The following is a 23,239-nucleotide window of genomic DNA, read 5'->3' on the forward strand; positions in this document are numbered from 1 at the left end:
GGCCAAGGAGGGCGTGCGCAGGTCACGTGCGCCGGTGGTCAGCGCGCGCATTGCCTGCCCCGGAAGTGGTCGGCGCGCGGCGCGGCGCGCCTGGGCGCTAAGATGGCGGCGGCGTGAGTTGCATGTTGTGTGAGGATCCCGGGGCCGCCGCGTCGCTCGGGCCCCGCCATGGCCGTCACCATCACGCTCAAAACGCTGCAGCAGCAGACCTTCAAGATCCGCATGGAGCCTGACGAGACGGTGCGGGCCGGGCCGGAGCCCGGGGGCGGGAGCGACGGGTTTCGGGGGTGGGGTGGGGGCGGGGAGGCTAGAATCCCAACGGGAGGGGCAGGGAGGACGGCGCGGGTCGGCCCTGCCCAGACCCCCGACCTGCCCGACTTTCCTGGACCCCCCGATGGTCTTTGGCCCAGCCCCCAGCCGATCGGGCGGCGCTCCTGCGCCAGTCTCCGGGCGGGGCCCCACCCCCGGGGCGCTGGCCAGGCCCCGGCTCCAATGTCAGCGCTCTCGCGGGGCGCGGGACTCACAAGCTCGGATTCCTGGGCAGGCCAAGCTCTCCAGGACTGGGCTCCACGTTCCCAGCTTTGCAGGCGTCTCCTTGGGACACTGGTGGTCGAATCTAGGAGTAATGACCAGGAGATACTGAGTAGTGACGACAACAACGATGTTAATGATAATAAACGGGTCTCAGTCTTTATAATTTTGGTGGTCCGTGTTTGTTGGCCGTTTATTTTTTATCAGTCACCGAGTGTTGTAGTATTGTTTTACCGCTGTGCAAAACGGGCTTGTCATTGGGGACCTCTGACCATTTTACAGATGTGGAAACCTAGGGATTGAGGAACTTTGCCACAGTCACACACAAGTAATGGCAGAGCTGGGATTCAAATTCGGTTCTGCCTCGTGTGAGCGTCCACGGTATAAATATTATGCTGCCTTTTTAGTCAAAAGTAGAATTAGGACCTAATTCAAACATACTGAATGTCTATTGGGTACTTGGCGCTTTTTGCATAGTGAGGGAGACATTGAAGTCCACTTTTTGTAGAAAAGGAAACACACATTTTTTGATCAGCTCAAGTGTTTGGCTTTGGGCAAGTTAACCTGCCTACCTGTCTGTGCCTCCGTTTTCTCAAATATCAAATGAACCGGTCGCCTGCTGGCTTCCGCCTGTAATCCCAGCACTTAGGGAGGCAGAGGCAAGAGGAGCCCTTGAGCCTAGGAATTCGAGATCATCCTGGCAACACAGTGAGACCCCGTTCTCTACAAAAAGAAGAAACAAAAATCAATAAATAAAATGAGACCAATTAAACGTATTTCATAGGAAACTTAAAAGGTATGACACATATATATTTACAGTAGCACTATTGGCCAGGCACGGTGGCTCATGCCTCTAATCCTGATGATTTGGGAGGCAGAGGCAGGAGGATTGCTTGAGGCCAGGAGTTTGAGACCAGCCAGCCTAACATAGGGGGACTCTTACCTACAAAAAAAAAAAAATATTTTTAATTAGCCTGGAGTGGTGGTGTGTACCTTTAGTCCTAGCTACTCCCGAGGCTGGACGAGAGTACCAGTTGAGCCCAGGAGTCTGAGGCTGCAGTGAGCGATGATCGTGCCACATCAATCCAGCGTGGGCGGCAGCGAGATCCTGCCTCTTAAAATTAAAAAAGAAATATCACTATTAACTATTAGTCACTTATTGTCCAAGGTAGAGTGTAGAGTGGGGGACTGTCCCTTTTATTCTGTTAATTATACTTTATACCACCCGAAATTACATTTTCTTCACATTAGTGTTCTCTCATTGAGAGCAGGGACTTACTTGTGTTGAGTTTGTTCTGTGCTGTGGCCTCCGTGTCTAAAACAGCACCTGGTACATAATGAGTGTTTAGTATAAGTAAATACTGTGTTGAATGGCATGATGATTGAATGAATTCAAATCTAGCATGCTTTAGATGCTGAGAAAGCTTAAAAAACCCAGCGTGCTTGCCTTTCTGCCATCAGGGCTGGCAGTTTCTCTGTCCTAAACTAGAAGGGAAAAGAGAATCTTGGGGTCTCCAGTGACTGTCTGTACCACTCCCTCTAGGTGAAGGTGCTAAAGGAGAAGATAGAAGCTGAGAAGGGTCGTGATGCCTTCCCTGTGGCTGGACAGAAACTCATCTATGCCGGCAAGATCTTGAGTGACGATGTCCCTATCAGGGACTATCGCATCGATGAGAAGAACTTTGTGGTCGTCATGGTGACCAAGGTGAGTGACGTGTGCTGGCTGGGAGGGTGGGTGGACGAGCTGGGTAGCTGGCAAAGAGCCTGTGTGCCCAGGAGAGATTAGCCTTGAACAGGGCGGGGCCACAGTGGAGCGGGTTGTTGGGTCTGATAGGGTTGCTGATGCCAGCTCCCTTTTTCTTGCTGTCGCAGACCAAAGCCGGCCAGGGTACCTCAGCACCCCCAGAGGCCTCACCCACAGCTGCCCCAGAGTCCTCTACATCCTTCCCGCCTGCCCCCACCTCAGGCATGTCCCATCCCCCACCTGCCGCCAGAGAGGACAAGAGCCCATCAGAGGAATCCGCCCCCACGACGTCCCCAGAGTCTGTGTCAGGGTAAGGCGGGGGCAGCAGTCCCAGATTGGGCCCTGTCCTCCTAGCACATTCCAGCGTCCACATAAGTGGTCCCACACACCTGGAGGGAGGGCAAGCCGCCAGAAGCCAGGGTCCGATTTCTCTCTCTTGAATTTGCAGCTCTGTTCCCTCTTCAGGTAGCAGCGGGCGAGAGGAAGACGCGGCCTCCACGCTAGGTGGGTGGGTGGTCCCCAGGGCAGAGGTGACTGGGTGCCCCAGCCATCAGCTGGGCCTTGTCTGGGTGCGGGAGGGCCTGGGAGCTGCCCTTTCCTCTTCCTGGTGACCTAGGCTTTGCTGCTTCCTCCACAGTGACGGGCTCTGAGTATGAGACGATGCTGACGGAGATCATGTCCATGGGCTATGAGCGGGAGCGGGTCGTGGCCGCCCTGAGAGCCAGCTACAACAACCCCCACCGAGCCGTGGAGTATCTGCTCACGGTGAGGTGGGGCTTCCGCCTCCCGGGGAGGCCTTGAGGGAGTACACGGGCGTCACTGCCCTGATGGGCGGTTGGGAAGGCAAAACCTGCCCTGAAAAGCCTTTGGGTAGTGATTCTAGCCACTAAAGGCTTCCCACAGGAGGCTGGATGTGAGTGGTGGGTGGGCCTCTGGAGGGCAGGGCCGAGGCCTCATCTGTGTCCTGCCAGGGCATGGAGGAGGGTGGCAGCAGGAGGTCTGTGCATTAGAACTAAACAGGACCCCTGACAGGGAATTCCTGGGAGCCCCGAGCCGGAACACGGTTCTGTCCAGGAGAGCCAGGTATCGGAGCAGCCGGCCACGGAAGCAGGTGGGTGTGCACATGCCGCATCTGCCCTCCAGGTACCTGACTCACATCACACTCTACCCCGCAGTGCTCCTAGGAGCCCGGCGTGGTGTCTGACTGCACACCTTCCTACTACCAGCAGGAGAGAACCCCCTGGAGTTCCTGCGGGACCAGCCCCAGTTCCAGAACATGCGGCAGGTGATTCAGCAGAACCCTGCGCTGCTGCCCGCCCTGCTCCAGCAGCTGGGCCAGGAGAACCCTCAGCTTTTACAGGTGTGGTCCCAAGGGCAGAGGGAGCTAAGGCAGCCACCATTTCCCTTCCCTGCGGGCACCAGAGTCCATAACACGTAGGAATCGTTCTAGTCTGGAAAGCAGGACTAAGCACATGCTTCCCCCACGCCCCTGTGCTTCCTGTGACCTGGTGACCCCCACGGTTTCTCAGTCTTCCCAACCACCTTGTAAGGTGTGGGTGCTGTCAACATCACCTCCCACAGAAGAAGACACCGGAAACTTAGAGCAGCCTGTCATTTCCAGGGTCACGCAGCTGGTAGTGTGTGTGTCTGCCTCCTGCCTCGGGGTGGGGTCCTGGGCTGGGGCTCTGGCTTCACATACAGATGGTGCTGCGTAAATGTCTGTAAGGTGGCATGACGTCACCCAGGACAGCTGTGTCCCAGTTGGCTCTGGGACAGCTGTGCCCCAGTTGGCTCTGGGACGACTCTGCTCAGTGAGGCTCCATCTTGCCCTTGAAGGTTCACAGGAAGAGTAGGGGAGTGGCCCCCTGGGTGCAAGTAGGTTCCTCCGGGTTCTCGGTGAAGTGCCTACCGGTCTTGGCTCAGGACCCTGCTGTCTGACCCTGCTCCTCTCACTTCTCAGTCCCTTGCCAGCTCCTCCTGGTCGGTCGTGTTCTTCATCTGCACTCAGCCCTCCCTCATAGTGTCCTGGGGCCTTCAGTCTGTATGGGAACCCCCAAATCTATGTAGCCAGCCCAGGCCTCTCTGAATGCCATACTCCATGGCTGGCTTAATTAACTCTCCATCAAAGTGCTCCCTAGACTAGACTTCTAAGACTTAGAACAGACCTCCCCAGTCCTCCCCGATCTCTGCAAGGATTAGCTTGGGGTTGCTTCAGCCCCAGGCCCTGGGGATCTGCTGGGGTCCACCCCTTGTCCTGTCTGCTCTCCCCACTCAGCGCCTCCCTGCACTCCAGCTCCCTGGCAGCCTCTTCCTGGGCCTCTGCCACTGCATAGTCCCACAGTCCACTTTTCATCCATGAGGCAGATGACTAAAAAGCACTTTCTTTTCTTTTTTTTTTTTTTTTTTTTGAGAGGAAATCATCTCGCTCTGTCTCCCAGGCTGGAGTGCAATGGCGCAATCTCGGCTCACTGCAACCTCCGCCTCCCAGGTTCAAGCGATTCTTTTGCCCCCTCCCGAGTAGCTGGGACTACAGGCGCCCCGCCACCACGCCTGACTAATTTTTTGTATTTTTAGTAGAGACGGGATTTCACCCTGTTAGCCAGGATGGTCTCAATCTCCTGACCTAATGATCTGCCCGCCTTGGCCTCCCAAAGTGCTGGAATTACAGGCGTGAGCCATCACGCCTGGCTGACTGAAAAGCACTTTCTTCTTTAATGTGAAAAAGATCAGATGCATACAATGGTAGAGTTATATCAGAGCTTCCAGATACCCAGGTAGGGCACAGTGGCTCATGCCTGTAATCCCAGCACTTTGGGAGGCTAAGGCAGGCAGACCACTTGGTCAGGAGTTTTAGACCAGCCTGGCCAACATGGCAAAAACCCATCTCTATTATAAATACAAAAAGTAGCTGAGCATGGCGGCAGGCCACTGTAGTCCCAGCTACTCAGGAGGCGGAGGCAGGAGAGTCGCTTGAACCCAGGAGGCAGAAATTACAGTGAACCGAGATTGCCCCACTGCACTCCAGCCTGGGTGACAGAGTGAGAGTGTCTCAAAAAGAACAGAAACAAAAATGAACAAATGAACTTTCAGATACCTAAACCCAACACCCAGATGAGTTCACTTTTTTTGGTTTGGGGGCTGGTAGGTGGGAATAGAGACAGGTTCTATGTTGCCCAGGCTGGTTTTGAACTCTTGGGCCCAAGTAGTCCCTCCTGCCTTGCCTCCCAAATTGTTGAGGTTACAGGCGTGAGCCAGCACACCCGGCCAAGTTCACCTTTCTAAAAGATCCACAGACCACGTCTTTTCCCGTGTAACTGTCACCACCGTGGCTTCCCCCTGCTCTAGAAAATGGGTCTGACTTGGGCCTTCCTCTCTGGTGTCATTGTCTGCCTCCTCCCCCTTCCCTTGTTCGCTGTTTTTTGTTTTTTTGTTGTTGTTGTTTGTTTTTGAGATGGAGTTTCGCTCTTGTTGCCCAGGCTGGAATGCAGTGGCGCGATCTCAGCTCACCGCAACCTCCGCCTCCTGGGTTCAAGAGATTCTCCTGCCTCAGCCCCCAGAGTAGCTGGGATTACAGGCATGTGGCACCACGCCCTGCTAATTTTATATTTTTAGTAGAGATGGGATTTCTCCATGTTGGTCAGGCTGCTCTCAAACTCCTGACCTCAAGTGATCTGCCTGCCTCGGCCTCCCAAAGTACTGGGATTGCAGGCATGAGGCACCGTGCCCAGCCCCATTCACTCTGTTCCTGCTTCTGTTTCTGAGACTTCCCAGATGCATCCACCCTGGGCCTTTGCACTTGCTGTTTGCTTTACCTGGAGGAAACCCTCTGCATCCGCCATACTGCAGGCCTCTCCACCAGCCCTCATCTGCAGTTCCTTCCTAGCCAGACACTTGCAGTTGTCTGGTTCATTTATTGGCTCACTCACTTATTTTTGAGAGTCTGTTGCCCAGGCTGGAGTGCAGTGGCACAGTCTCGGCTCCCTGCAACCTCTGCCTCCCGTGTTCAAGTGATTCTCCTACCTTAGCCTTCTTGAGTAGATGGGATTACAGGCACGTGCCATCACACCCAGCTAATTATTGTATTTTAGTAGAGACGGGGTTTCACCATATTGGCCAGGCTGGTCTCGAACTCCAGGCTGGTCTAGAATCACCTCAAGTGATTATAGGTGTGAACCACTGCAGCCAGCCTATTTATGTATTTATTTATTCAAGACAGGGTCTTGCTCTGTTGCTCAGGCTGGAGTTCAGTGGCTTACTACAGCCTCCGCCTCCTGGGTTCAGTCTTATGCCTCAGCCTGCCAAGTAGCTGGGATTACAGGCATCTGCCACCACACCTGGCTACTTTTTGTATTTTTAGTAGAGATGGGGGTTCACCATGTTGGCCAGGCTGGACTCGAACTCCTGACCTCAAGTGATCCACTTGCCTCTGCCTCCCAAAGTGCTGGGATTACAGGTGTGAGCCACCGCGCCCGGCTTATTTCTTGGCTCACTTAAAAGCACATGATCAGCTCTTCCAGGGTAGGGCTTGTGTCGACTGCTATGTTGTGTTTGGCCAGAACAGGCTCCTCTGGATATTTGCCTGACTGAATGAAAAAGCAAGGAGTGTGATGACCTGGGGAGAGGAGGGGACCAGGGCTGTGAATTACCTTCCCTTCCCCACCCTCTCCTGCAGCAAATCAGCCGGCACCAGGAGCAGTTCATCCAGATGCTGAACGAGCCCCCTGGGGAGCTGGCGGACATCTCAGATGTGGAGGGGGAGGTGGGCGCCATAGGAGAGGAGGCCCCGCAGATGAACTACATCCAGGTGACGCCGCAGGAGAAAGAAGCTATAGAGAGGGTAAGAGGCCTGGCTGAGGGGTGACTGCAGGTGGGCAGGACCCCTACCCTCTCCTGCTCACACTTAACCCATCTTCCCACAGTTGAAGGCCCTGGGCTTCCCAGAGAGCCTGGTCATCCAGGCCTATTTCGCGTGTGAAAAAAATGAGAACTTGGCTGCCAACTTCCTCCTGAGTCAGAACTTTGATGACGAGTGATGCCAGGAAGCCAGGCCACCTAAGCCCCCACCCTACCCTTATTCCATGAAAGTTTTATAAAAGAAAAAATATATATATATTCATGTTTATTTAAGAAATGGAAAAAAAAATCAAAAATCTTAAAAAAAAAAACAAGCAAACAGTCCAGCTTCCTGTCCTCCTAAAGTGGCCCCTGTTCCCATCTCACTCTGAGAAGACCCAGGCCAGACAGCTGTCCCCCCGTCGTCCTCCCCAGCCCAGCCTGCTCAGAGAAGCTGGCAGGACTGGGAGGCGACAGATGGGCCCCTCTTGGCCTCTGTCCCAGCTCTCTGCAGCCAGACGGAAAGGCGGCTGCTTGCCTCTCCATCCTCCGAAAAACCCCTGAGGACCCCCCGCCCCCCACCCCATCCTCTTCTAGGATGAGGGGAAGCTGGAGCCCCAACTTTGATCCTCCATTGGAGTGGCCCAAATCTTTCCATCTAGGGCAAGTCCTGAAAGGCCCAAGGCCCCCTCCCCAGTCTGGCCTTGGCCTCCAGCCTGGAGAAGGGCTAACATCAGCTCATTGTCAAGGCCACCCCCACCCCAGAACAGAACCGTGTCTCTGATAAAGGTTTTGAAGTGAATAAAGTTTTAAAAACCAGCCCTATGGTCTGTGCCTGCTGGGGCTCCCCGCGCCCACCTGTCTGGGTCTTGGGGGGCTGGCTGGGCACAGGCAGGCATGGTGACGGGTGCCTGGAAGGGGGAGAGGAGTCTGTGAGTCCCTGCAGATTGAGGCTTCCAGTGTCTCCTTCCCCAGTGTGTCATTTCCAGGCAGTGGACCCCAGCCCAACGTTACAAGGACTGCTTCTCCCCGGCCCCCACCATCATCACCACAGTCTGTTTTGGCTATACTTCCCTCCCCCACCAGCCTTGTAATTGGCTAATTACTGGAGATGAATGTTGGTAAACAGAAGCCTTCTTCTCTTCTGCCATCTGCTTCTCCATTATTTGCCCATTGCACACCCCCCTTTTCCTCCCACTGAAGCCCCAGTTAGTCAGCAGGGCCTAGAGTCCCTGTCCCCTTTTGAGTACAGTCAAGTGGGGGATTCCCCAGCCCTTAAGTATTGGGGGAGGAACCAGGGGACCCAGAGAGGCACACCTTGAGAGGACGCAGATCTCTTCAGGGGTACTGCCAGGTAGCAGGCTTTATTGGGAAGGGACAAAGCCTCAGGAGCTGGGTGCCCCAGAGGCTGCTGGGTCTTGAGCCACAGCTGCAGCCAATGCAGCAGCTCGCGCCTCCTTCTTCCGTTTCTGTTTTTCCTCCTTGAGGCGCTTGCGCTCCTTCTTCTCTAGGTCCTGGAGCAGCTCCTGGAAGCGGGCACTCCTTGGGTCCACCTGGTAGCCCAGGAGCTCCTGGGCCTCAGCCTGCAGTCGGGCCCTCCTCTCCTTGTCAGCCTGGGCCTTCTCCCAGTTCTCCCGCTGCTGCTGCCGCCAGTTCACAATCATCTGTGGCATCTTGGCCATGCACTCTGCGATGTGCTGCTCCCTGCAGGGGAGGGAGAGTGGGCTGTGACACTGGCACTCAGCCAGGGCAGAGCCCACCCACCCATATCTCACCCATAGGCCTTTGCCCACGAGCCTGCCTCCTCAACTCCCCCAGTAGATTAACTGTCAGGAAAAGCCCTTGACAAGTGAAGAAACAGGAAGAGATGATGAGAAAGTTACCTGTGCATGAATTTGATCACAAGGGCATGTCAAGCCCCAGTAAACCCCAGGTGCCAAAGCCAAATCAACATTTCACTGAGCTGCCTACTGAGCAAGCCAAGTGCCACTCCCATGGATAATTTCACACCTTTATTTCATAGACATTGCTGAGCACTTCCTGTACAGAGGCCAGGCCCAATTCTAGGCACAGGAGTGAAAGCAAGAAAGACATTTCCCACCAATCCTTGAGTTTGTAGCTACCAGTCACAGCCCCATTTTTTTCTTTTAAGTTCAGGGGTACAAGTGCAGGTTTGTCACATAGGTAAACTTGTGTCATGGGGGTTTTTTGTACAGATTTATTTCATCACTCAGGTATTAAACCTAGTACCCAGAGGTCATTTTTCCTGATCCTCTCCCTCCACCCTCCAAAAAGCCCTAGTGTGTGTTGCTCCCCTGTGTGTCCATGTGTTCTCATCATTTAGCTCCCACTTACAAGTGAGAACACGTTGTATTTGGTTTTCTGTTCCTGTGTTAGTTTGCTAGGGATGATAGCCTCCAGCTCCCGTCGTGTCCCTGTGAAGGACATGATCTCGTTCTTTTTTATGACAGCCTCATTTAAGGATTAGAAGAGTAAAAGAATTAAGCCCTATAATGGTCATCTGGCTGAGGAGGGGCAGAAACAGGAGTCCCTGCTCCATGATTCCCTGCCTGGGTGATCAGACGCATGACTTCACTTCGCCAAGCCTCAGTTTCCTCATCTCTAAAATTAGGGCAATCCCTTCTTCCTCTTAAGGCTATTAGGAAAACAAGAAGGTTAAACACCAGGAACACACTTGACCTACCCCCTTCACGCTCCAGGATGTGGCATTATCTATAAGAGATGCCCCTGGTCTGGCTGGACGCGGTGGCTCACGCCTGTAATCCTAGCACTTTGGGAGGCCGAGGCAGGTGGATCACCTGAGGTCAGGAGTTTGAGACCAGCCTGGCCAATATGGCGAAACCCCATCTCTACTAAAAATACAAAAAATGAGCCAGGCGTGGTGGTGGGCGCTTGTAATCCCAGCTACTCGGGAGGCTGAAGCAGGAGAATCTCTTGATCCTGGGAGGCAGAGGTTGCAGTGAGCTGAGATTGCACTCCAGCCTGGGCAACAAGAGCAAAACTCTGCCTCAAAACAACAACAACAACAACAACAACAAAAAGATGCCCCTGGTCCTTCAGACCTGCCTCTGTATCTGACCTCTGCCCTCTTGGTTCCAGGACCCGTCACCTTCCTGCCCTCACCTTTTCCCCAGCCACACTGGCTTCCTGGCTGTTCTTTAAGGCATATCGTATCTCAGGGCATTTGCCCCAGCTGTTCCCTTTACCAGAAACTCTCTACCCAAGAGATCGCCCCATAGCTAAGTCTGGTTATTCAGGTCTTTGCTTAAACATCACCTCCTCAGAGAGGCCTGAGGCTTCCCAAACCAAAGCTGCCCTCAGGCACGCACTCTTCACTCTTTTACCTTCCTACTAGTCGGCTGTCATCATTGGTATTATCTTGCCTGTCAGCTGTCGCCATCTGATATTAAGGGCCCTTTTGGGGCCTGCCTCGGCCTCCCAAATAACTGGGATTACAGGCACGAGCTACCGCCCCCGGCCTGGGACAGGGTCTTGCACACGGTATGCGCTCAGTAAAGACTTGGTCGTGATGGCCGGACGTGATGGCTCACGCCTGTAATCCCGGCACTTTGGGAGGCTGAGGCAGGTGGATCACTTGAAGTAAGGAGTTTGAGACCAGCCTGGCCAACATGGTGGAACCCCGTCTCTACTAAAACTACAAAAATTTGCCGGGCGTGGTGGTGCACGCCTGTAATCCCAGCTACACGGGAGGCTAAGGCGGGAGAATCGCTTGAACCGGGGAGGCGGAGGTTGCAGTGAGCCAATATCTTGCGACTGCACTCCAGCCTGGGCAACAGAGCGAGACTCTTGTCTCCAAAAAACAAACAAACAAAAAAAACCTTGCTGATGAATGACTAAATGGACGTTATTCTGAGTTTGTTTTGCGGCCAGGTGAGCGTATACATAAATCTACAACATGCAGATGCTGCGACGTGACCCCGAAGGGGTAGGCACGGTTTGGGGCCCAGTTCGCCCACGGGGCACAGAGGGCAGCCCCGCGTCTGCCTGCACGCACGCACCTCTCCCGACGCTTCTGCTCTTCGGCCAGCTGCTTCACCCGCAGCGACTCCTGCATCGTCGCCAGGCTAGGGTACCATTCGCGTTCTTCGGCCTCCAGCTCCCGCAGCTGCTCCGGCGACGGCCATAACGAACCGGGGACCACCCCGGAGGCGGCGCCGTAACGCGCGAACTGCTTAGCCGCGTAGCGCGGTCCCAGCTGCCACCGCGGGGTCAGGAGGTCCTCGGGGTCTGGCCACCGGGGTCCCGGCCTGCGGCGCGGGGGCGGCCGCGCCCGGTAGCCACGGGAACCCGGGACCAGGGTCGCCGCCACACCTACTAGGCTGCGTGCCTGTCGCACGGACGCCGCCATCTTGGCTGTGCGGGGTCCTCACAGGCCCGCCGGGCTGTCCACGCCCGGTGCCTGAGCGCGAGGCCCGGTGTGGGCCAGGGCAGGGCGAGGGGTGTCCCTGCTGCCTCAGTTCGGGGGAGGGCGGCGAAGGGGATAGTATGGGTTTTATACGTTTCCAAGTATAACTTTAAATTTTAGGTAAGCAGTTACTGATTAAAGTCATTTTTAATTTTCACTTTTTTTCTTCTCCTTTCTGCACACTGACACTTAAAAATATATATTTTTAGTCGGGCGCGGTGGCTCACGCCTGTAATCCCAGCACTTTGGGAAGCCGAGGCGGGCGGATCACCTGAGGTCGCGAGTTCGAGACCAGTCTGACTTTTTTTTTTTTTTTTTCGGGACAGAGTCTCGCTCTGTCGCCCAGGCTGGAGTGTAATGGCGTGATCTCGGGTCACTGTAACCTCCGCCTTCCGGGAGGAGAGGAGAAACCCCGTCTCTACTAAAAATACAAAATTAGCCGGGCATGGTGGCGCATGCCTGTAGTCCCAGCTCCTCGGGAGGCTGAGGCAGGAGAATCACTTGAACCCGGGAGGCGGAGGTTGGGGTGGGCCGAGATCGTGCCATTGCATTCCAGCCTGGGTAACAAGAGCGAAACTCCGTCTAAAAAAATTAATAAATAAAAATAAATACATACATACATACACACACACACACATAAATATATATATACGCTCACCTGGCTACAAATATATATATGTGTATATTTTTTTCTTTTTTAAGTGTTCAGTGTTCTTTGGGTAAAAATTGTATTTTTGTTTTTTGCATATCAGAAACCATACTGTTTTATTCATCCATGTGTCTTCTGTGCACACAGTAGCCCTCCAATGAATAATTTGAAATCATGTTGAATGAACACATTGAAAAATCAAAAATAAGAGGCTGTGGCAGGGCCACTGATATGGTTTGGCTCTGTGTCCCCAACCAAATCTCATCCTGAATTATAATCCCCATGTGTCCAGGGAGGGATCTGTAATCCCCACATGTCGGGGAAGGGAGGTGGTTGGATCACGGGGGTGGTTTCCCCCATGCTAGTCTTTTTTTTTTTTTTCCCTTCAAAAAGTTTTTTTATTTTATTTTATTATTATTATACTTTAAGTTTTAGGGTACATGTGCACAACGTGCAGGTTTGTTACATATGTATACATGTGCCATGTTGGTGTGCTGCACCCATTAACTCGTCATTTAGCATTAGGTATATCTCCTAATGCTATCCCTCCCCCCTCCCCCCACCCCACAACAGTCCCCGGTGTGTGATGTTCCCCTTCCTGTGTCCATGTGGTCTCATTGTTCACTTCCCACCTATGAGTGAGAACATGCGGTGTTTGGTTTTTTGTCCTTGCGATAGTTTGCTGAGAATGATGGTTTCCAGTTTCATCCATGTCCCTACAAAGGACATGAACTCATCATTTTTTATGGCTGCGTAAAAATTATATTTTTAACTTTACTTTTATACATTTAAACTAGCATTTATTAGGCTGGGCTTGGTGGCTCACGCCTGTAATCCCAGCACTTTGGGAGGCTGAAGCGGGTGGATCACTTGAGGTCAGGAGTTGGAGACCAGCCTGACCAACATGGCAAAACCTTGTCTCTACTAAAAATACAAAAATTACCTGGGCATGGTGGTGGGCGCCTGTAATCCCAACTACTCAGGAGGCTGAGGCAGGAGAATTGCTTGAACCTGGGAGGTGGAGGTTGCAATGAGCTGAGATCGTGCCATTGCACTCTACCCAGGGTGACAGAGTGAGACTCTGTCTAAACAAACAAACAAACAAAAAGCCCACTAGCATTTATTATTTTTTTAATGTAAATGTGGCTGAACGCGGTGGTTCACACCTGTAATCCCAGCACTTTGGGAGGCTGAGGCAGGCATCACTGAGGTCAGGAGTTCGAGACCAGCCTGGCCAACATGGTGAAACCCCGTCTTTACTAAAAATACAAAAATTGGCTGGGTGTGGTGGCGCACACCCGTAATCCCAACTACTCGAGAGGCTAAGGCAGGAGAATCGCTTGAACCCGGGAGGCGGAGGTTGCAGTGAGCTGAGATTACACCACTGCTCTCCAGCCTGGGCAACAGATCGAGACTCTGTCTCAAAATAAATAAATAAATAAATAAATAAATAAATAAATAAATAAATAATTCTGTCACGTGCTGTGACATGGATGAACCTTGAGGACATTAGGCTAAGTGAAAGAAGCCAGTCACCAAAGGACAAATATTGTATGATTCCACTTATATGAGGTAACTAGAGTAGTCAAATTCATAGAGACAGAAAGTAGATTAGGAGTTCCAGGGGTTGGGGGTGGAGGAGTGGGAGTTATTGCTTATAATGTATAATATATTTTATATTGTAAAATATACAAAATAAATAAAACGAATTTGTGTTTTGTTTTGTTTTGAGTCAGAGTCTCGCTCTGTCTCCCAGGTGAGAGTACAGTGATGCAATCTTGGCTCACTGCAACCTCTGCCTCCCAGATTCAAGGGATTTTCGAGCCTCTGCCTCCTAAGTAGCTGGGACCACAGGCGCAAGCCACCAAGCCTGGCTGATTTTCATATTTTACTAGAGACGGGGTTTCACCACGTTGGTCAGGCTGGTCTCAAACTCCTGACCTTAAGTGATCTGCCCACTTCAGCCTCCCAAAGTGCTAGGATTACAGGTGTGAGCCACCACGACTGGCCACGTTTTTTTTTTGTTTTTTCTTTGTTTTTTTTTGAGATGTTGTTTAGCTCTGTTGCCCAGGCTGGAGTGCAGTGGTGCGATCTCCGCTCACTGCAAGCTCCGCCTCCCGGGTTCACGCCATTCTCCTGCCTCAGCCTCCCGAGTAGCTGGGACTACAGGCGCCCGCCACCACGCCCGGCTAATTTTTTTGCATTTTTAATAGAGACGGGGTTTCACCGTGTTAGCCAGGATGGTCTCAATCGCCTGACCTTGTGATCCACCCGCCTCGGACTCCCAAAGTGCTGGGATTACAGGCGTGAGCCACCGCGCCTGGCCTGTTGTTTTTGTCTTTAATCACACACATGCACACCTTTTCTACCCCCGCAAAAAATAACTGCAATTTTCTCAAGACAAGAATGTTCATAGCAACACCACATATATATGTCATTACCAAGCTGGAAATAGCTCACACCCAATGTCCATCTGAAGTAGAATGGACACCTAAATTATGCTGTTTCAGCCAATGGAATACTACACAGGAATGAAAGAGCAAATATTACATCTTCTCACAGCAAGATGGATGATGCTTATAAGCATAATGTGCAACAAAGGAAGAGGACCTATATGATTGCTTTTTAAGTTTTATTTTTTTCAGACAGGGTATTGCTCTGTTGCCCAGGCTAGAGTGCCCTGGCTCAGTCATAGCTCACTGCAGCCTTGAATTCCTGGGCTCAAGCAATCCTCCCGCCTCAGTCTCTTGAATGGCAAGACTATAGGCATGAACCGCTACTCCCACCTACATTTTAAATTTTTTTGTAGAGACGGGCTTTCTCTATGTTACCCAGGTTGGTCTTGAATTCCTGGGCTCCCCTCCCCTCCCCTCCCCTCCTTTCTTGACAGGGTCTCACTGTTGCCCAGGCTGGAGTACACTGGCATATCACTGCAGCCTCAATCTCCTGGTCTCAAGTGGTCCTCCCACCTCGGGCTCCTAAGTAGCTGGAACTTCAGGCACTCACCATCAAGCCTGGCTAATTTTTGTATTATTTGTAGAGATAGAGTCTCAATATGTTGCCCAGGGTGGTCCTGAATTCTGGGACCCAAGTTATCCTCCCACCTTGGCCTCCCAAAATGTTGGGATTACAGGTATGAGCTACCATGCCTGACCTCAGAATTTTTTCATCTTGCAAACCTGTAACTCTATACACTCACTCCCCAGTTTCCCTTTCGCCCAGTCCCTGGCAGTCACTATTCCTTTTTTTTTTTTTTTTTTTTGAGACGGAGTCTCGCTCCGTTGCCCAGGCTGGAGTGCAGTGGCGCAATCTCGGCTCACTGCAAGCTCCGCCTCCCGGGTTCACGGCATTCTCCTGCCTCAGCCTCCCAAGTAGCTGGGACTGCAGGCACCCGCCACCACGCCCGGCTAATTTTTTTGTATTTTTGGTAGAGACAGGGTTTCACCGTGTTAGCCAGGATGCTCTCGATCCCCTGACCTCGCGATCTGCCCGTCTCGGCCTCCCAAAGTGCTGGGATTACAGGCGCCCGCCACCACATAATTTTTGTATTTTTCGAGGTTTCACCATGTTGGCCAGGCTGATCTCAAACTCCTGACCTCAAGTGATCTGCCCACCTCAGCCTCCCAAAGTGCTGGGATTACAGGTGTGAGCCACCGTGCTTGGCATATCCTAACGTTTCATCCATGTTGTAGCACGTGTCAGAATTTCTTTTTTTCTTTCTTTTTTTTTTGTATTTTTAGTAGAGACGGGGTTTCCCCGCATTAGCCAGGATGGTCTCAATCTCCTGACCTCATGATCCGCCCGCCTCGGCCTCCCAAAGTGCTGGGATTACAGGCTTGAGCCACCGCGCCCGGCCAACATGTCAGTATTTCTTTCCTAGCCTGGGCAACACTGTGAAACCCTGTCTCTCCAAAAAATACAAAAATTAGCTGGCTATGGTGGTGCATCCCTGTAGTCCCTCCTACTTGGGAGGCTGAGGTGGGAGGATCAATTGAGCCTGAGCAGTAAAGTCTGCAGTGAGCTGTGAGTATGTCACTGCACTCCAGACTGGGTGACAGAGCGAGACTGTCTCAAAAAAAAAATTTTTTTTCCTTTTTAAGGCTGAATGCTATTCCACTGTATGAATGGACCACATTTTTTTTTTCCCCCAATTGCAGATGTCAGGCTGAAAGAATGGACCACATTTTAGGCTGGGCACGATGGCTCATGCCTGTAATCCCAGCACTTTGGGAGGCCAAGGCAGGTGGATTACAAGGTCAGGAGTTCGAGAACAGCCTGTGGTGAAACCCTGTCTCTACTAAAAAGATAAAAATTAGCCGAGCGTGGTGGTGCGTGCCTGTAATCCCAGCTACTCAGGAGGCTGAGGCAGGAGAATCGCCTGAACCCAGGAGGTGGAGGTTGCAGTGAGCCAAGATAGTGCCACTGCACTCTAGCCTGTGTGACACAGTGAGACTTCATCTCGAAAAAAAAGAAAAAAAAAAAAGCGGCCAGGCACGGTGGCTCACGCCTGTAATCCCAGCACTTTGGGAGGCCGAGACAGGCAGATCATGAGGTCAGGAGATCGAGATCATCCTGGCTAACATGGCGAAACCCCGTTTCCACTAAAAATACAAAAAATTAGCCGGCGTGGTGGCAGGCACCTGTAGTCCCAGCTACTCGGGAGGCTGAGACAGGAGAATGGCGTGAACCTGGGAGGCGGAGCTTGCAGTGAGCCGAGATTGCACCACTGCACTCCAGCCTGGGCAACTGAGTGAGACTCCGTCTCCAAAAGGAAAAAAAAAAGAATGGACTACATTTTGTTTATCCATTTATCTGTACGTGGACATTTGAGCTGCCTCCAATTTTTGCCTATTGTGAATAATGATCTTATGAACATGGGTGTACAGCATTTCTTCCTCTTCTTCTTCTTCTTCTTCTTCTTCTTCTTCTTCTTCTTCTTCTTCTTCTTCTTCTCCTTCTCCTTCTCCTTCTCCTTCTCCTCCTTCTCCTTCTCCTTCTCCTTCTCCTTCTTCTCCTTCTCCTTCTCCTTCTTCTTCTTTCTTCTTTCTTCTTCTTCTTTTTATGAGACAGAATCTTACTGTGTCATCCAGGCTGGAGTGCAGTGGCACGATCTTGGCTCACAGCAACCTCTGCTAGGTTCAAGCGATTCTCTTGCCTCAGCTTCCCAAGTAACTGGGAGTATGACTGGGCACAGTGGCTCACGCCTGTAACCCCAGCACTTTGGGAGGCCAAGGTGGGTGGATCACCTGAGATCAGGAGTGTGCACCACCACGCCGAGCTAATTTTTTTTTGTATTTTTAGTAGAGATGAGATTTTGCCATGTTGGCCAGGCTGGTCTCAAACTCCTGGCCTCAAGTGACCTGCCCACCTCCACCTCCCGAAGTGCTGAGGTTTTTATTCTTTTTTTCCCCGCTGAGACAGAGTCTTGCTGTGTCACCCAGGCTGGAGTGTAGTGGTGCAATCTCAAGTCACTGCAACCTCTGCCTCCCAGGTTGAAGCAATTCTCCTGCCTCAGCCTCCAGAGTAACTGGGATTACAGGCACATGCCACCACACCCAGATAATTTTTGTATTGTTAGTAGAGACAGGGTTTCACCATGTTGGCCAGGCTGGTCTTGAACTCTTGACCTGGTGATCCACCTGCATTGGCCTCCTAGAGTGCTAGGATTACAGGCGTGAGCCACTGTGACCAGCCTGGTTTTTATTCCTTTTGTTTGTTTGTTTGTTTTTTGAGATGGAGTCTTGCTCTGTCACCCAGGCTGGAGTGCAGTGGCGCAATCTCAGCTCACTGCAAGCTCCGCCTCCCTGGTTCATGCCATTCTTCTGCCTCAGCCTCCCAAGTAGCTGGGACTACAGGTGCCCACAACCACACCTGGCTAATTTTTTTTTTTTTTTAGTAGAGACGGGGTTTCACCGTGTTAGCCAGGATGGTCTCATTCTCCTGACTTCGTGATCCACCCACCTTGGCCTCCCAAAGTGCTGGGATTACAGGCGTGAGCCACTGTGCCCGGCCTCAGGTGTTTATTCTTAATGAAATAAAGTAGCATAGAATAAAATTACCAGATTGTTTCTAGTAATTACTATCACACTGTAGTAAGCATAAGTATTGTTTTACAAAACTTTCATTTCTGGCACATATACATGTGTGTATATACTGGTATTCTGGCTCCAATTGCTGCCAACAAACTTTCCCATTTTATTAAGCCCATGGATTCTGTGGATCAGGATTTTCTGTGCGGCCCAGTGGGGATAGCTTGTCCCTGCTCACTGCTATCTGCAGCCACAGCTGGGAAGATCTGAAGGTTGGGGCAACCTGAAACCTGGCAGCCAGAATCATCAGGAAACATCATTCATTCATGTCTAATGACTGATGTTGGCTGGGGCCTCAGCAGGACTGTCAGCTAGTGTATCTACACAGAGGTCTCTCTGCATGGGGCAGTTTAGGCTTCCTCACAGAATGGTGGCTGACTCTCAAGAAAACAAGACTGAAGTGCATAGCGTCTTTTTTTTGTTTGTTTTCTTTTTTTGAGATGGAGTCTCTGTTGCCCAGGCTGGAGTGCCTGGCCCTGAATTTTTTTTTTTTTTAATTAGTTAGGCATAGTGGTGCGTGCTTGTAATCCTAGCTAATTGGAGGCTGAGGAGGGAGGATCACTTGAGTCTAGGAGGTTGAGGCTGCAATGAGCTATCATTGCACCACTGCATTCCAGCCTGGGCACATTTGTGTTAAAAAACAAGAGACTAGAAGAGATAAATATATAAATATTTACAAGAAAGTAACAGTGGTTATTTCTAGGAGGACAGGGAGACTTTTTCTTAAGTTTCTTGTTGAATTGACAGTACATTGCACATAGTTAAAATAATTTAAAAAAATCATCTGCTAAGAGTCGTGAGATTAAAGCTTTTTTTTTTTTTTTTTTTTTTTTAAAGATGGAGTCTTGCTCTGTTGCCCAAGCTGGAGTGCAGTGGCACAATCTTGGCTCACTGCAACCTCCACCTCCCGAGTTCAAGCCATTCTCCTGCCTCAGCCTCCCGAGTAGCTGAGATGGCTTCCAGCTAGTTTTTTTGTATTTTTAGTAGACACGGGATTTCACCATGTTGGCCATGCTGGTTTCCAACTCCTGACCTCAGGTGATCTGCCCATCTCGGCCTCCCAAAGTGCTGGGATTATAGGCGTGAACCACCGTGGCTGGCCTGATTAAAGCAATGTTTTTTTTTTTTTTTTGAGACGGAATCTCACTCTGTCGCCAGGCTGGAGTGCAGTGGCATGATCTCGGCTCACTGCAACCTCCGCCTCCCGGGTTCAAGTGATTCTCCTGCCTTAGTCTCCTGAGTAGCTGGGACTACAAGCACGCACCACCATGCCCAGCTAAGTTGTTGGGTTTTTTCTTTTTTTTCTTTTTTTTTTTTTGAGAGGGAGTCTCACTCTGTCGCTCAGGCTGGAGTGCAGTGGTGTGATCTCGGCTCACTGCAAGCTCCACCTCCCAGGTTCACCCCATTCTCCTGCCTCAACCTCCCGAGTAGCTGGGACTACAGGTGCCCGCCACAACGCCCGGCTAATTTTTAAAATATTTTTAGTAGAGATGGGGTTTCACCATGTTAACCAGGATGGTCTCGATCTCCTGACCTCGTGATTCATCTGCCTCGGCCTCCCAAAGTGCTGGGATTACAGGTGTGAGCCATCGCGACCGGCCAATTTTTGTATTTTTAGTAGAGACGGGGTTTCACCATGTTGGCCAGGATGGTCTCGATCTCTTGACCTCGTGATCTGCCTGCCTCGGTCTCCCAAAATGCTGGGATTACAGGCGTGAGCCACCGCGCCTGGCCACAATTTTGGTAGTCTAGAGTGAGGCTCCCTTATACCATCTCCCTCCTCAGCAGGAAAACCTGGCTGCTTTTTACAACATGCAAATACAAGTAAACAATAGCTGTAAATTATTATTTTCTCTTTCCCCAAAAGGTTAGAATGATAGCCTATTCTGAACTTTTTCCTTTTTAGTTAATTTCTGGGGGGATATCTTTCCATGCTGAAACTTAAAGAGCTTCTGCATTCTTGTATAGCTGGCATAGTATTACAGGGTGTGCCTGGTACGTTTGGAAAAATGGAATGAGCAAGTGTGGCTGGAGGGAGAAAAGGGGGGCTTGTGGGGAGACGAGGGTTGGCAGGTGATGGGAGCACATCCTCGTGGGCCTCCTCCTGAGGCTTTTTTCTGAGGGAGATGAGAGCCATGGAAGGTTCTCATCACAGGGACCAGTCTTGACTCAGGTGCTCACAGGCGCCCTCTGGCCGCTGTGGGGGGAATAGACTGTGGGGGGCCGGTGGCCAGGGCGGGAACTGGGAGACCTGGAAGGAAGCGACTGCACTGATCCAGGTAGGGGGACAAGGAGTGGGTGAGAAGCGGGCGGATTCTGGGTAGATTCTGGAGCTGACCGGAGTTACTGTCATATAAGATTGGGGGCGGGGATGGGTGTTAGAGAAAGAGATCGGTCAAAGGTGCTCTCCAAAGTTTGGAGCCTTAGCACCTGGCAGGACAGAGCTGCCTTTAACTGGGTCTAGAGGACAGCAGAAGGGCAGGTTGGGGGACAGTCAGGAGCTGGGATGTAGCAGAGCTGAGTGGGAAGCACGCCCGCCGCTCCAGGCTTGGCCTCTGGGAGGCGGGTGTCCTGGGCGCGGCCGCCGCGCAGTCCCTGGAGCCGCCGCCAGAGGGCGAGCACGCCGCATCGCACTCGCAGCTCCGTGGAGGGGAGGGCGCGGGAAAGGCTGGCCTGGTCTCTTCCCACGGCCCCCTGGCCTCCAAGCTCCTCACCTGGGTGCGAGATAGAGGTGCCAGGATCCAGCCAGGACCCCCCAGACACCTCCGGGGCCCCAAAGCCTGGGATACGACTCTCACCCTCTTTATCTGCTTCTAACACTCCCAACCTCCACCCCCACACCAAGCTGTTCCCACCGCCTCCAGCGCCATCTCAGGTGTCTGTAAAAATGCCACCTACTCGGGGAGGCCTTCCCTGACCACCCTGGAGACAGAAGCCCCCGCCCTGACGCCTCTAAGGAACATCCCATTTTAGCAGCTTCTTAATCAAGACTGTGAAATGATCTTTATTATTATTATTATTAATATTTTTGAGAAGGTCTCACTCTGTCACTCAGACTGGAGTGCAGTGGTGTGATCTGGCTCACTGCAACCTTCGCCTCCCGAGTTCAAGCAATTCTTCTGCCTCAGCCTCCAGAGGTAGCTGGGATTACAGGCTCATGCCACCACGCCCGGCTAATTTTTTTTTTTGAGACGCAGTTTTACTCTTGTCCAGGCTGGAGTTCAATGGTGTGATCTCGGCTCATCGCAACCTCCGCCTCCCGGGTTCAAGCGATTCTCCTGCCTCAGCCTCCCAAGTAGCTGGGATTACAGGCATGCGCCACCATGCCTGGCTAATTTTGTATTTTTAGTACAGACGGGGTTTCTCCATGTTGGTCAGACTGGTCTGGAACTCCTGACCTCAGGTGATCCACCCGCCTCAGCCTCCCAAAGTGCTGGGATTACAGGTGTGAGCCACCGCGCCTGGCCTTGCCCGGCTAATTTTTGTATTTTTTAGTAGAGATGGGGTTTCGCTATATTGTCCAGGCCTCAAGTTATCTGCCCTCCTCGGCCTCCCAAAGTGCTCGGATTACAGGCATGAGCCACTGCGTGCAGCCCCTTAATTATCTTTTATTGTCTGTTTTCTGCACAGTGTAAAATCCATGGCATTTTCTGTCTTGTCCTCCTGTATCACCAGGGCTCAGGATTAAGTCTGGCCTATACTGACTGTTAAAGGAAAAAAAAAAAACAGCTGGGCAAGGTGGCATGTGCCTTTAATCCCAGCACTTTGGGAGGCTGAGGCAGGAGGATCACTTGAAGCCAGCAGTTTGAGACAAACCTGGTAACATAGTAAGACCCCGTCTCTGTGAAAATTTAAAAATCAGCCAGGCCGGGCGCGGTGGCTCACGCCTGTAATCCCAGCACTTTGGGAGGCTGAGGCGGGCAGATCATGAGGTCAGGAGATCAAGACCATCCTGGCTAACATGGTGAAACCCCATCTCTACTAAAAATACAAAAAATTAGCTGGGTGTGGTGGTGGGCGCCTGTAGTCCCAGCTACTCGGGAGGCTGAGGCAGGAGAATGGCGTGAACCCGGGAGGCGGAGCTTGCAGTGAGCCAAGATCGCTCCACTGCACTCCAGCCTGGGCGACAGAGCGAGTCTCCTTCTCAAAAAAAAAAAAAAAAAAAAAAAAAAATCAGCCAGGCATGGTGTTGTGTACCTGTAGTCTCAGCTATTCGGTGGGTTTGAAGCAGGAGGATTCCTTGAGTCTGGGAGGTTGAGGCTGCAGTGAGATGCAATTGTGGGACTGCATGCCAACCTGGGTGACAGAACAAGACCCTGTTAAAAAAAAAAAAAAAGCCAGGTGCGGTGGCTTACACCTGTAACTGCAGCACTTTGGGAGGCCAAGACGGGCAGATTGCCTGACCTCAGGAGTTCAAGACTACCCTGGGCAACATGGGGAAACCCCATTTCTACTAAAATACAAAAAAAAAAAAAAAATTAGCCAGGCATGGTGGCAGGGGCCTGTAGTCCCAACTACTCGGGAGGATGAGGCAGGAGAATTGCTTGAACCCAGAAGGCGGAGGTTGCAGTAAGCTGACATCACACCACTGCACTCCAGCCTGTGGGTGACAGAGGGAGACTGTCTCAAAAAAAAAAAAAAAGAAAAAGAGAAAAACAAGTCAGGCAAGATAGCCTCCTGTGCCTATATTCCCAGCATTTTGAGACCTGCTTTTCAAGACCAGCCTGGGCAACATAGTGAGACCCTGTGTCATATAAAAAAATAATAAAATAAAAAGAACTGGCAGGGCGTGGTGGCTCATGCCTGTAATCCCAGCACTTTGGGAGGCTGAGGTGGGCGGATCGCTTGAAGTCAGGAGTTGGAGACCAGCCTGGCCAACATAGTCTCTACTACAAATACAAACATTAGCTGGGCATAGTTGTTCACATCTGTAATCCCAGCAACTT

General features: G+C 51.7%; 2 protein-coding genes across 3 annotated transcripts; one reads left to right on the top strand and one right to left on the bottom strand.

Annotated features, from left to right (window-relative positions):
- On the top strand, positions 1–7,927 carry RAD23A (RAD23 homolog A, nucleotide excision repair protein). Of its 2 annotated transcripts, none has more exons than XM_004060115.4 (9): positions 1–240; positions 2,075–2,236; positions 2,404–2,585; positions 2,724–2,779; positions 2,913–3,040; positions 3,308–3,386; positions 3,502–3,635; positions 6,948–7,112; positions 7,195–7,927. In XM_004060115.4, exons 1-9 carry the CDS (start codon positions 169–171, stop codon positions 7,306–7,308), a joined length of 1,092 nt encoding a protein of 363 aa, XP_004060163.1. In that variant the 5' UTR covers positions 1–168; the 3' UTR covers positions 7,309–7,927. The 2 variants fall into 2 exon arrangements, with proteins under 2 accessions (XP_004060163.1, XP_018870747.1); XM_019015202.3 differs by having other exon boundaries at positions 3–240; positions 3,505–3,635.
- Positions 7,928–8,441: 514 nt separating this feature from the next.
- GADD45GIP1 (GADD45G interacting protein 1) lies at positions 8,442–11,546 on the bottom strand. The gene is made up of 2 exons (XM_004060118.5): positions 11,149–11,546; positions 8,442–8,812 (listed from the first exon to the last, which is right to left on the bottom strand). Exons 1-2 carry the CDS (start codon positions 11,496–11,498, stop codon positions 8,494–8,496), a joined length of 669 nt encoding a protein of 222 aa, XP_004060166.1. The 5' UTR covers positions 11,499–11,546; the 3' UTR covers positions 8,442–8,493.
- Between the last annotated feature and the right edge of the window lie 11,693 nt (positions 11,547–23,239).

Source organism: Gorilla gorilla, chromosome 20 (genome assembly GCF_029281585.2).
Source record: "Gorilla gorilla gorilla isolate KB3781 chromosome 20, NHGRI_mGorGor1-v2.1_pri, whole genome shotgun sequence".
Taxonomy (NCBI): Eukaryota; Metazoa; Chordata; class Mammalia; order Primates; family Hominidae; genus Gorilla; species Gorilla gorilla.